Here is a 14,787-nt window from a genome sequence, read left to right as displayed (position 1 = left end):
CTGGACCCGGCGCGGGACCTGGTGATCCGCGTGCCGCCGGGGGAGACGTGCGAGCTGACAGCGCTGGAGAGCGAGGAGCGGGGCCCGCCCCGCCTCGGCGCCCTCTCCCCCCGGCGCTTCCCCTGCCGCTTCGGCCCCGGCCAGGTCACCTACACCCACTACGGCGCCCCCAGCCCCGGCCGCTACCGCCTGCGCCTCCAGCTGCGCTCGGGCTCGCCGCGCCGCCCGCGCCTCCTGCCCCTGGCGCTGCCTGTGGAGGTGCTGGCCCGGCCGCTGCGCCTGCTCCGCCGCCACCTGCCGCTGGAGGTGGAGTCGCGGCTGGGGCTCAGCCCGCCCCTGGACGGCAACGTGCTGGGCTTCCCCGAGGGCCGCTGCCGCCTCACCGTGCGGCCCCCCTCGGACGGCGGCGCCCTACTGCCCGCCCACGGGCGCCTGGTAGAGTCCGACGGGCGCCCGCTGTCCCCTAGCTACAGCAGCGAGTGCGGCCGCTTCCTGCGGGCCGGGATCCGCTACCAGCACACGGGGGCTGAGCCCTGGCCCAGCCGCGACTCCATCCCCATGCGGGTGGAGCTGCTGGAGGGCACCGAGCGGGAGTACTTCCAGGTAGCGGTGCGGCTGCCGGGCAGCGCGGAGAACACGGCCCCCTCCCTGGGCTTCGCAGCGCTGCTGGTGGCCGAGGTGGATCAGTTCGTGCTCACTGCCCTCACCCCTGACATGCTGGCGGCCGAGGACCTGGAGAGCCCCCCGGACCTGCTGCTCTTCAGCCTCACCGTGCCCTGGCCCAGCCCCGGCGGGCGGGAAGGTGAGGATCTCCGGCTGCGGGGCTACCTGCTAAGCACCGACGAGCCCAGCCAGCCGCTCACCTCCTTCACCCAGCGGGAGCTGAGGGAGCTGAAGATCGCCTACCAGCCGCCCACAGTGGACTCCGACCAAGAGCGCATCTTCCAGCTGGAAATGAAAGTGTTGGACCCTGAGGGCGCCTCTTCGGAGCCCTTCGCCTTCATGGTGGTGGTGAAGCCCATGAACACACTGGCCCCAGTGGCTACCTTCAGCCAAGCCGCTGGCCCCCAGCTGATGCTCTTCGAGGGCCAGTCAAGGCCTCTGTCTGACACTCTGGAGATAAGCGATGAGAACAACCTCAGCGAGGTGAAGGTCTGGGTGACCCGGGGCTTGCGACATGGCGAGCTCAGGGTACTGGGTGCGCCACCCAGCCGCAAGTACTTCACAGCAGCAGAGCTGGAGGCTGGGCAGGTAGTTTACCAGCACGATGGCAGCGAGCACAGCTACAGTGATAACACTGTGTTCCGCATGGAGGATGGTCAGCACCAGGTGGAGTTTCTTTTCCCCATCATCATTGCCCCTGTTGATGACCAGCCGCCCCTGCTCAACGCCAACACCGGGCTGGTGCTGAGAGAGCGCCAGGCTGTCCAGATCTCGTCCTTCATTCTCAGTGCCACTGACGTTGATTCTGAAGAGTCAACTATTCACTTTATACTTCAGGAGGACACTGAGGAGTCTGCCCATGCCTCACACTCCCACCGCCTGGGTGAGCTGCTCCTGCGCCAGGCAGAGCCACCGCCATCCTTTCAGAGCGAAGAGGACGTGGAGGAGGCTGGTGATGCTTCATCTTCCTGGCGCTTTGTGGAAAGTGAGGGTGTGTATGAGAAGGTGGTGACCGAATGGCTGCAGCAGGACATCCTGGATGGAAAGCTGTTCTACAGGCACACAGGACCCCATAGCACCAGTCCTGTGATGGACCAGTTTCTGTTCTGCCTCCAGGATGACAATGAGCCCCCTAACCAGTCTGGAGAGCAAGTGTTCACCATCCAAGTGCAACCAGTAGACAATTTGCCCCCAGAACTGTACCCAGGCACCAGCCTACAGATGACCGTCTTGGAGTACCAGGTGACCCATTTCAGAAAGCGCTATCTGTGCTATACTGACCTGGACACAGATGACAGCAAGTTGAAATATACTCTGCTTACACCCCCAGCTGACATAGATGAGAACCACCCTGTGCTGGCTGGCGAGATCGTGCTGGCTGACAACCCTCTTGTGTCCATTACTCAGTTCACCCAAGCCCAGGTGAACCATCAGAAGGTGGCATACCGGCCTCCAGACCAGGAGCTGGGTATCACCCCAAGGGTGGTGCAATTTAACTACAGTGTAGAGGACTCAGCGAGCAACTCTGTGCCAGGGACTTTCACTCTCTTCCTGCAGCCAGTGGACAATCAGCCCCCCCAGATCACCAACATGGGCTTCATTGTGCTCGAGGGGAGCAGCTTCCTTCTCACCACTACTCAGTTGGATGCCACTGACCAGGACACGGACACAGATCAAATTATATTCATCTTAATCCAGGCACCCCAGCATGGCCACCTTCGCTACCTGGAGGGGCTGATAGTCCAGGGAGAATCTTTCCTGCTAGATGATATTGCCAGTGGGCGTATATCCTACCAGCACAGTGGTGATGAGTCCACCAATGACTCCTATCAACTGGAAGTGAGTGATGGTATCCACCATGTGCCAATCACTGTTAGGATCACTGTGCAGCCAGTGGATGATGAAAGGCCTAGTATAACTCTACCTGGTGGTAATGGGCAGCTGGGACCCTCTATTGATGTGCTAGAAAATGGTGTCACTGAGATCACTACTTCCCTTCTCCAGGGCACAGATGAGGATACTGATGATCTGGCACTGACTTTCTTTGTGAGGGATCCGCCCAAGCTGGGTGACATTCTGGTAAATCAGGTACCTGTGGAGAGATTCACCCAGCAAGACCTTACCAGTGGGACAGTAGTCTATGCTCACACTGGTGGAGAGATTGGCCTGAAGAAGAGGTATGACTCTTTCAATCTGACCATCTCTGACCTCTCCCATGAGTGGGTGGTGGGAGGCAGCACAGTGCCAGGGGTGTGTGTGTCTGTGACAGTGCTGCCTGTGGACAGCATTGCACCTAAAGTGATTGTGGGGCCCGAGCTGTTCATTGCCTCAGAGGGAGGGAAGAAAGCTCTGACTCAGCAGCAGCTGGATGCGGAGGATGTGGATACTCCCATGGATGATATTTTATGCACTATCACTGTTCAGTCCACTTCTGGATACCTGGAGAACATCTCTCCAGCCCCTGGGTCTGAAAAGTCTAGGGCTGGCACTGCCATTAGCATCTTCTCCATAAAAGATGTTCACCTGGGACATATCAGCTATGTTCAGAGCATCCACAAGGGGGTGGAGCCCTTAGAGGACAGATTCACTTTCTGCTGCTCTGATGGCGTCAATGTCTCCCCACACCACTTCTTCCCCATTATCATCATCCCTACCAACGATGAAAAGCCTGAGCTGTTTGTGCGTGAGTTTGTGGTGCTGGAAGGGATGAGTCTGGTTATTGACACTCCCATCCTCAATGGTGCTGATGCTGATCTTCCCCCAGACCACCTGCACTTCTTCATCAGTGTTCCCCCCAAGCATGGGCGAATTGTTCAGCAGCTGACAACTGGCGCCATACCCATCCACAACTTCACACTGGAGGAGATCCAGGAAGCCTCCAGCATTGTCTATGAGCATGATGACTCTGAGTTTAAAGAGGACAGCTTCAAAGTCCAGTTAAGTGATGGCCAGCACACAGTGGAACAGCAAGTGTTGATCATGGTGATCCTTATGGATGATGAGACCCCTAGGATGACTATCAATGATGGGCTAGAGATAGAGATTGGTGAGTCCAAGGTCATCACTAACAGAGACCTTAAAGCCACAGACATAGATTCGGAGGACAGGAATCTCACCTACATCATCCGCTTGGCACCCAGGCAGGGTCTTCTGCAGCATGTGAGCAAACATGGGGAGCCGTTAGGCAACATTACAGTGGGTATGAACTTCACCCAGGATGATATAGACCAGGGTTTTATCCGTTATGCTCATACTGGCCAACAAGGGGTCCGTGACCTGGTTAAATTTGATGTCACTGATGGCATTAACGCCTTGATAGACAGATATTTTTATATTACCATCAGCGGCATTGACATAGTCTTCCCTGAGGTGATTAACAAAGGGGTAACTCTGAAAGAGGGTGGGAAGGTGACGCTCACAACTGATCTGCTCAGCACTAGTGACATTAACAGCCCTGATGAGAACCTGCGCTTCAGCATCACCCAGGCCCCTAGCCGAGGACACTTAGAGAGCTCGGACAATCCTGGGGTGCCTGTTGCTTCCTTCTCTCAGCTCCAGCTAGCTGGCAATAAGATTTACTACATCCACACCGCAGAGGATGAGGTGAAAATGGACAGCTTCGAGTTTGAAGTGACAGATGGCTATAATCCGGTCTTCCGCACCTTCAGGGTCTCCATTACGGATGTAGACAATAAAAAGCCAATTCTGACTATCAATGACCTTGTGGTTGAGGAAGGGAAGACCAAACTGATTACCCCCTTTGAGTTGACTGTAGAAGATCGGGACACCCCTGACCATTTGCTCCGTTTCACGGTTACCCAGGTCCCTGTCCATGGCCAGATTTTATATAACAGTAGCTATCCTGTGACCAGCTTCACCAAACTAGATTTGAATGAGTATCTGATCAGCTATAGACATGATGGCACAGAAACCAGCCAGGATAGCTTCTCGTTCACTGTGGCTGATGGGACCCACACAGACTTTTACATTTTCCCTGATACCATCCTGGAGACTCATCAACCCCAGCTGTTGAAGATCCAGATCAATCCCCTGGACAATGGGGTGCCACAGTTAGTGATGAACAAAGGTGCCCCAACTCTGAGAAACCTTCCGACTGGACACTTGGGCTTCTTGATCACCAGCAATTCACTGAAGGCAGAAGACCGAGACAGCCCACGCAAACTGCTGAAGTACAAAATCACAGATGGCCTAGAGCATGGATTCATCATTAATATTGGCCTTGGAAATGAGAGCATTAACACATTTACACAAGGTTGGTGCTAATGGATTTAATCATTTACAGCCTGTAGATCCAGGAATATACCTTAGACAATTCACTTGCTCACTTATGAGGTAATTTAAAATTAAACTGGATTGTCTTTTAAAAATAATGACAAAAACTTAAAAGATCTTAAACCATTTACAAGGCACATGGGTAGCTTTGAAATTACAAATAAATACATTTTAAAAGGAAGCTGAAAGTCTTGTTTTACCTGCCAACTCTTAACCTAAAGTTCTCTCAAGACTTAACCACTAAACCACACATTAGGAATGTTATCAAGTCCTGGTACAATGCATCAGGAGGCATAGGGTAAAATTTTCAAAAGCACCTGCGGATAACAGACTTGGGATTGTGGGACTCACCCTAGCGCTCTAAAACTAGCTGTATAGGCAGCACTTTGAAGTTGCAGCTTGGGCTGGAGCTCCAGCTCTAAAGCCTAGAGATGGGGGTTGGTTTCAGAGCCTGAGCTGCAACTTCAATGTGGTGTCTATGCAGCTATTTTTAGAGCACTAGCATGAACCCCGCAAAATCGAATCTGTTGACCCAGACTGGGAGGCTTGCTGCTGGTTTGTTTCCATGGGCTGTGTAGACATACTTTATGTGATTTAGGAGCCCATGGCCTATTGACTTTCAATGAGACTTGAAAGGGGTGCCTAAATCATGGAAATACTTTTGAAAATTTTAGCCTTAGCCTCTATTCCTGTCTTGCTGTGTAAGCTCTGAGAAGTCATTCCAAGTTTCTGTGCTTTGGTTTCACCATCTGTAAAAATGGGGCTGAAAATATTTAGAGATTTACTGATGATGTGTCAAAGTCTGATCTGGGACCCTGTCACAGGACATAGGTCATTTCCATGGATAGCAATGTGGAGTTACTCATCTCTTGCAGGGGGAGAATCAAGTCTTAATTTGGCCCCACAAGTGCTTTGACTCTAGACCTCCGTTCCACCTCCCATGGGTAGATTCCTGAAAAAAAGATGGGGACAAAGGTAAAAGGGGGAAGACAGCCACCTTTGTTTCTGGATTTAGAAAAAGAAGAAAAAGCTATTAGGTTGCAAATCTGCATGATTTCAGATTTTGAGTTCTTTATCACTTTACTTAAAAGTCTTTCAGTTAATCTTTCAAGCTCTAATATAGTAAATATTGTTTACAATTCAGATGGGAATGTTCCACACCTGTAAAGAATTATGATTTCAATTAACTAAAAGTACTGAAATCAACCATGAGGCAAGCAGGTGCCATTGCCATTGAAGTCCACAGGAGTTAACACCCACATATGGCAGGGTAGCATTAGATCCAGGACATTTGCATTACTGAGTTGGGTATGAAGAAATAGGTATTTTACGTGAACACTCTTTATGCATCTTAAAACTGAAGCTGTCAACTTGTTTCTTGTGTGTGAAGAAGCAAAAGTAAAAGATCGTCAGTGAGCTTTGACTCAGACTTTTAGTAAGTTCAGAAATAGTCACAGTATAAAGTAAAAATTTAATTAAAATTCCCACACTTCCCACTATTTCATCTGATACCTAGTCATTTGGAATAGTTTTGGGTGTTACACGTTTTTTTTTTTTTTTTTTTTTTTTAGCACAAAACTATGGGGATCAAGTTTTACTCCCCAATATATAATTTAGGCATAGCATAGTCATTCTCATTATAATGTTGGTGATAAGTTTCTGAAAACTAGATTTGCAATTAATTTAAACTTTTAAATAATATATTAAAGAACAGATTAAAACACAACAGAAGTTAGTTTTTAGCTTTAAATTAGTAATCAGGTTAATTACTGCTGCATTGCAGAGCAAGGACTATGGTAGGAACTAATGCTATCTCAATAGAGTTTTTGAGTTCTTGTTTATACAATTTAAAGTGATACATCTTCTAAAATTGGCTTTTTCTTTGTCTAAGACAATGTTAAAGTATTATTCTTCAAAAACAATTAGTAATTTATGGGATGACTATCAAATATTGTTTATTGAATTAAAATACTAACGTTCAAAATGTATTGGTAAGTGTTATACTCTGCAGTAAAATGCTTTGGTGATTCACTAGCATGTTTCTTTTATCAGCTGATATTGATGAAATGAAGATCAGCTATGTCTTGAAAGAAGGTGATAGTTCTACCAGTGACATCTTCTACTTCTCCATTGAAGACAATGGTAAGGTTATACTTCTTATATGTACTATACCTTAAAATGAGATCCAGCAACAGAATAGTATTGGTATTGGAATTAATAAAATACTTCACTCTATTTTACTGCAAGTTCATGAGTTTTATGTACAGTTTTATACTGAGATAATGGATGAATCACTTATTAAATATATAATGTTAAAATTAATGTAAATTGCTAAGGCAAACTAAATGGTGTAGGAAATTCTTAATGGGTTACAAAATCTTTCACCATGGTGTTACTAATTCAAATCTTGCCACAGTTCAGTAGTAAGTAGAAGTTGTTACTATATGATTGCTGTTCTGTGGAAAGCTGTTGTTGGTTCTAGTCCAGTTCCTAGTGTTCAGCTAAGTGCATTACAAAAACTTAATACACCGCCCAGGGCCGGCTCCAGGGTTTTGGCCACCCCAAGCAGCCAAAACAAAAAAAAAAAGCCGCGATTGCGATCTGCGGTGGCAATTCGGCGGGAGGTCCTTCACTCCCAGGCCGAGTGAGGGACCGTCTGCCGAATTGCCGCTGAATACCTGGACGTGCCGCCCCTCTCCGGAGCGGCCGCCCCAAGCACCTGCTTGAGAAGCTGGTGCCTGGAGCCGGCCCTGACACCGCCACCTGGATATAATGCGACCTGATATAACGCGGTAAAGCAGCACTCCGGGGGGCGGGGCTGCGCACTCTGGTAGATCGAACTTGCTTTGATCCAACGCGGTTTCACCTATAACACGTTAAGATTTTTTGGCTCCCGAGGACAGTGTTATATCGAGGTAGAGGTGTATTACTATAGGTGGCCCTTGTTAATAGTGAAGCAGAGAGACCAAGAACAGAATCAGCATGGAGGCTGAACACTACATTGCCTGCACACCCCAAGAGTTGGTCCCTCTAGATCAAGATTGAGATACTGGTATGCTGCTGATAGGGCAGCCTGGTTAAATTTGTACTGCTGTCGCCTATGCTGGGGCCATCTTTACATGATGTGAATTGTCATAGCTCTATGGACTTAAATGAAGTTATGACAATCCACACCAGTCAAGGATCTGCTGTCCAAGTATCTGTTTTGTGTACTTCAGTTTTCAGTGATGTCAGTTTGGCATTATTCACCTAATGAACACTGGTAATGCATGCAGTTTTTTTCCCCTTTTCAGTAATGATTTATCTGAATGAAATAGTTGGTGTATTTTGCTTGTTTGTTTTAACAAGGGCTCAATCCTGCAAGTGTTTTGCATTCTGAATTCTTATTGAAGTTAACAGAAGTTCTGCATATGGGTCCTAGTTGAGGGAAGACAGGAAGATTCATTCTGTGATATTTGATATTGAATTTTGCAGACTGATTGATTAACATCTGCTGATTAACATATGTTGCAAACTTCCTAACTGATTCAATGTAATGAGGCTAATGGAGGTTCTGTGTGTGGAGGGCTTGCAGGATCAGGCCCTAAATGTAACATTCCATAAAAATTGCATTTTTTTTAAAAATGCACCCCTTTTGAGTGTTCACTATCAGTCCTTGAACAAAGGCTATAACAGCATTAAAATACTTTCTCCAAAATGGTTGACCCAAAATCAAATCTAGATGCTGGTACAATGACTGGCACCACATTGTCTGAATTCAGTGTATTATCTTCTGTTCTAATTATAAGAAACAAGAAAAATGGCCCAGTAAATGGTGCTCTTTTTGAATGATGACCGTTGTATTCTATTGAAAAATGGAACTGATTCTGTTCTCACTTTGTGCCAGTGTACTTCATTGTATTTAATAGAGAGATACCAGTTTAAAACTGGTTCAGAATTAGATTCTGGACCAATGATCACATTTATTCTTAGACCCATATCTTCCTTTCCAGAGGCAAAAAGGAATAGAAGAAAAAATGGGCTGCCTCTGTGAGTCAGTGAGCAGCTGGGAGTTTGGGCTGCAGATCATGCAGAGACTGACCTGCTGCACAGCTAGCTGAGTTTGTTGACTGGGCTTCAGGCAGCTGCTTAGCAGCGGGGAAGTGTTACTGCATGTCACACCCATCCACAATCTAGCCCTATGTAAGGGTTTCAAGATCAGGTCCCTGGGCTTATAATTACAAGGAAATAGAGTCACAAGAATGACTCTGCATATTTATTGTATCATATCAGATGGAAATAACATGTTATTTACAAATAGGACAGATGTCACAATGTGCAGTTGTGTTAATACAAAAATAGTTGAACTGTACATTGTTGCATGGAGACAGCTCACATATTCACTAGCGACTTCCAATAGAAATTGGTGTTTAGCTTGTGCCTGGGATTTACAGAGTTTAAAATGTAGGAAATGTAAAAATAAATAAATAAAATTAATGAGCTTGGGAAAAAGACCTAACTTACTGCAAAAAAGCCAAGGCAAATGGTCATGAGCAGAGTTTGTACTTTCTCCTCAGAGTACTCAAAAGTACTTCATATTATTAAAATCAAAATGTTTTAAAACAACATTATGGATGAAAAATCAACCACACTAAGGGTACCTCCAGACTACCCGCCGGATCGGCGGGTAGTCTGATCGATCTATCGGGGATCGATATATCGCGTCTCATCTAGACGCGATATATCGATCCCCGAACGCGCTCCCGTCGACTCCAGAACTCCACCAGGGCGAGCAGCGGTAGTGGAGTCGACGGGGGAGCCGCGGCTGTCGATCCTGCGTCGTGAGGACGGGAGATATGTCGACTTCAGCTAAGGTATTCCCGTAGCTGAAGTTGCGTATCTTACATTGACCCCTCCCCCCCAGTGTTGACCCGCCCTATAGCTCTAAGTTATTCCTCTTTCAGCAGCCGTAGCTTGAACGCTTGTACGTATACGGCTAAATTGTTGCATAAAACCGTGTGAATTTACCTCATTTGTGGTAATCCTTGTTTCTGCTGAAGATCCAACTTTAATGTTATGTGATTCCAAATCACTCTGATATTTTTGGTATCACTTTAAAGTTCATTAAGACACACTGTGAAAATGAGAGAACAGAAATCTGACATAAATGTCAGTGTTCTACCCACAACAGTTTATTACATAGACCCTTACAAGGTCACATGTTGGAAAAAAGAAAGCTGATCACAATAAAACAAATCCGTTTCCCAGACAGTTACTCCAGGAGACTTATGGGAATGTGAGCCATGTATGTTGGTGGTATATGTTTATATGACTTAGCAGATGGATGAAGTCTAACAAAGTGCAGGAAGGAATTACAACCTATCGGGTAGATCTGGCATCCAAAGCTTGTAAAGGAGCTGCTTTTATAAAGGTTTCTGTACTTACAATGAACGTGCTAAAAGAGTTCCATTCTTAATGGCTTTCAGGATTGCTCTGTGTTCAAGATATCAAAAGATGCTTAACAAAATGGTGTCATGAGCCAAAAGATGGGTGTGAAAGGCAAAGGATTTTTAGAATGTCAGAAGATAAAACAAATGCAAGTAATGAAAAGCTAGTGGCTATAAAAGTGTCTAGTTAGATTTTAATATTGACCAATTACTTAGTGGAGAGCTAGAGAAATTTAATGTGATGCTGTGGTGTTTTGAAAAGGTGGGCTACATTCCATTTGCTGAAAACAATTTTCTAAAATAAAGGCAGTGTATGAAGCCAGGGCAAATGCAGTCCACCCCTCTGCTGCTGCGGAGCACCCTCTGGCTTTGAAAATGGTGTGGCTATTCTACATACAGGAGAGAGATGGACTTTGGGCAGAAAGAAGACTAGGTTGTAGATATGCACCTCATTTTATAACAGAGCCCAGCTCTGCAGGGATTCCTTGCCTGCCGCATGCACAGCATGGGTGGGAGTGGGTGGGGTAATGTGTGTAAGCAACAAGATTGAAAGCACTTTCAGATTGGGGAAGGATAAGCTATTAGGCTACTGTAGCCTCCGCAGAATAGCTCCATAGCCTGAGTGGGGAGGATATATTCTTTCACCCTGTTCTCTAGCGATACCTAGTATGTTGTTCAGGATGGGCCAGATTCAGGGATTCTGCCTTCTCCGTGCAGGACTCCTGCTCAACAATGTCTGTTTTTTCTTACCCAACTGAATAAATACAGGCATTTCTGAAATCCTATAGAGAGCAGTCTGAGTATCACTGCCCTAGAGCAAATGTAGAGACACTGGGGTTTGGAAGCCAAACTCAATACTACTTTTGCAGGGGAGCAAATCCCATCTGCAGCTCCAATGAGAGAATTTGGAAGAAACTCTACAAGAGCTTTTTCCTAGGATCATTTCCACAAGTTTTCCCACAGGGTACTTGTTCTGTTCTCACTTATTTTATAGTCACTTTTGACTGAAAGCAAAACTGCAAGAAGGAAAGCAAAGGTGTCCTGTTGTAGTTAAGTGAACAGGTTTGTGTACAGATTCTTTACCCAGGGGTGTTTTAAAAACAAAAAACGACAGCTTTGGGACTGAGCACTCAGTGCCCCACGTAAGCAGGCTAGGGGCATTTCAGCACACTTGTAATGTAAACTTTTGCTGCTTTCCTCCTTTGATATGCCTGTGAAGTGTTGTTCTTTCCCAATTCTAGACTCTGTCATAGTGTGATGTCCCATCGTGCACTTTGCAAACTCACCATCGAACAGCACTGGAGTATGCAGACTGATAGCAATTTAGCTTAATTCCTGCCCTCCTCCCCAAGTTCCTGTGATATTTCACGGCTTTGTAAAATTGTCAGTTGGCCATAATCTAAAAGCCAAGCTTTACAAAATCCTGTGCCTAAAGTTAGGCTCCAAAATCCTCACATAGCAGCTTAATAAACAGCCTGATTTTCAAAAGAGCTGAGCACTTCAGTGGGAATTGTTAGGTGTCAGCACTTTTGAAAATCAGGCTACTTATGCAGGGGCCTGTCTTTAGGCACTGATTTTTTTTAATCTTGGTTTTAATCCTTAGAGAGTTATTAAAACTATCACTCACTTTAATGAGAGTTTTGTCAAGGTTAGGAATGCAGGACTTATCACAGTGTTCTTACTACATGTCTTTTATTTGAAAAGAAGATTTAAGACATCTATGGAATACTGGGAAGGGAACAGTCACTTACCTTAACCCTATAGACAGTGTGAATGCTGTTTTTCATCATAGATGATATGCCACCAAAGAGAATGCATTACTATTGTTTGTTGTTTTACAATAACACCTAGCAGTGTCAAGATGGGGAGGGACCTTATTGTGCTAGGTGCTGTACAAACATCAAACAAATAAGTCCTAATGAGATTTTGCATCCTGGCATAATGACCATAGTGGGAGCTGGCAATTGGAAGCTCTGCTAAAACCTAAGAAATCAGGAAAAAATCCTGTAAATTAGTATTAAAATGTGCTTAAATATATTCTTCTGTTTATAGGTGTACCAAGGGCTAATCTGTAATTTGTAATTCTTGATTTCATTTTGCTGATCACCTGTAAGTAAGGGATGGATCCTGATAAAATAGCAGAAGTGCCAATTGGCCAGATTCTGCTCTCTGTTACACCATTGTAAATCTGGAGAATCTCCATTGGTTGAGTCGAAGGTCTTTGGATTAATTTGTGTGCACCTAATTTCAATGGAAGCAGGTCTGGGTCCTAAGATGTAGGTATAGGAGGCTGACAGCTGTGGGTGGTTGGCAGGAGGTCACATATGTTTGTCCCAAAGTGTACTATAATGAGTGTGAGCGCAGATTGGCTGTTACAGATTAACACCTACTTCTAGTTTGAGTATCATCTTGATTCAGATGCTGGATGAGTGAATCTGACAAGATTCTTACTTTCCAGGATATCCTGACACCATTGTACAAAGATTAATGATCACTTCTGTATTTCTTTTGGTTTCAAAACAAAATGACTGAATCTGATAGGAACTTGCCTCCTTGCATATACTGGAATAGCATTGGGCAAGCATTATCTTGTTCCACTACATAGCTGAATAATGCAAGCATCTTTCTATCCAAGAATAATGCAGGAAAAATATTGCAGAACAGGAACAATCCTACAATGGGATGGGTGGAGCAGAAGCTTTGATTCTTCCCTGTTGGTCTCCAGACACGGTGGAAACTCGCTAGGAGATCAGGGCATTGTGGCTTGTGGGATTGAGGTGGGATGGAAAAAATGGAGGAGCTCTTTGTGGTAAACTCTCCTTGGGCCTTGGAGGATTTCCAGTCAGAAATCAACCCAGACGGTCTACACAGAACACAGACATTTCTAGTGGTCAACCAGAGTAGTGCAATATAAGTAATTAAAAATACCCATACCCTTATTATGCAAATCTCTGTGCTCTGGCTAATGATTGCCCACAGCCAATAAGCGTGCAGGTAAGTGCATACTTGAGAAATAAGTTACTGTTATGAAAGTATCTGCACCCTGAGTAAATGAGACAATTCAGTTCAGTACATTTCCTGTTAATGATGTAACTAGTAGTCCCTAGTTATACCTATTATATTTCCTCGCCCTATTTCAGTACAAATCTTTAGTCAAACCACAATCACATTTCATTTTTATGCTAATTATCTTCAAATTTCTCTTCTGTTATTATTTCTTGATTTATGAACCATTGCATCATTTTATGGAAGTCAGAATAATTTAAAATATTGGACCAATTTCAACCCTGGTATAACTCAACTGATTTCAGTGGAATTATATTTGGGAAGCACTTGTCTTATGTTCACAAACAAAGATGGAATAATAGGCATCTTGGAAGTGTACAGCCTTCCTAATCTGAATGAAACCAATTTCCTTTCCTAAGTTGGGTGAGTAAATTATTTCATTCAGCTTTAGTCACGTTGATTTTCAAGGAGCTAGAAGGCCTCTGCTTCATAATCAATAAATGCACTAAGCCATACTTCATAGATGGCACTTTGTATCCTTGGCAACATTACAGCTGGAAGGATCTCTTTTAGGAGCCAATAGAGTAGTCAATAGACAAAGCTATGAGAGACTGCAAATGGCCTTTGGTCTGTACTCCCTTTGATGAAAGAAAAAAGTTGAACATAGGCCAGCTGGGAAGAAATTGGCAAAAAAGAAAATAGATTTCTCGAGCCAATTATTTTCTAGCCCATTTTGTAATGCCATGTAACTGATGCCATTAAACAACACATAGGGCTATTCATTTATGACAGGTTGGAAATGCATTTCTTGTTTTCTTTTGCTAACATTGCACTTAGTATGCAGGAGAAGGCATTATGAACTGCCACCTACTTTTCTTCCAGATATCTTATTTTGCTGTCAGTTGATGAATATGTGAGTCCTTCACTGGTCATGGCATGACTAACTTGACTAATTGCAAAACGATTAGAAAAGCTGGGGGAGGGGGAACCACACACAGTGAACAGATGGTGACTTTCATTACTTATAGACTAGGGGACACAAGGAGGTCTGTATAACTGGGAGCCTGTTTTTAGACATTTCATCAGCAATACTTCTAGTCTCTGCTAAACGGAGCAGTTCTATCAGATAAATTACTAGGCCATAAATGTACTATAGGATTACTTTCTATAAATAAAATGGAATAAGAAAGCTGGTGTCTGATTAAGGCAGTTGTACTGTGGGAGTAAATTAAAATGTAGCTGTTTGTATTTATAAATGAAAGTGGCTAGAAGTTATTTATTGTCTGGGTTTTTTGTATGCTAACATGACTGCCATAACTTCAGGTAAAACTACGTGACCATTGTCAATTAAGTGGGTATCATCAGGAGCGCCGCTAGCTTTTCTGCCGCCCTAGGCGGC

The 14,787-nt window shown here is 45.0% G+C and overlaps 1 protein-coding gene across 1 annotated transcript in view; it reads left to right on the top strand.

Moving 5' to 3' along the window:
• Positions 1 to 382: 382 nt before the first annotated feature.
• The window catches only part of FREM3 (FRAS1 related extracellular matrix 3), a 117,702-nt gene continuing 103,297 nt past the window's right edge, over positions 383 to 14,787 (top strand). Inside the window, exons 1-2 of the mRNA XM_034771603.1 lie at positions 383 to 4,936; positions 7,009 to 7,098. Of these exons, the coding sequence (XP_034627494.1) occupies positions 559 to 4,936; positions 7,009 to 7,098 (4,468 nt within the window). The 5' untranslated portion in view covers positions 383 to 558. The remainder of the gene's footprint in view (positions 4,937 to 7,008; positions 7,099 to 14,787) is intronic.

The sequence above is a fragment of the Trachemys scripta genome, chromosome 5 (assembly GCF_013100865.1).
Source record: "Trachemys scripta elegans isolate TJP31775 chromosome 5, CAS_Tse_1.0, whole genome shotgun sequence".
NCBI classification, from domain to species: Eukaryota; Metazoa; Chordata; order Testudines; family Emydidae; genus Trachemys; species Trachemys scripta.
This window is presented reverse-complemented; position numbering and strand designations above follow the sequence as displayed.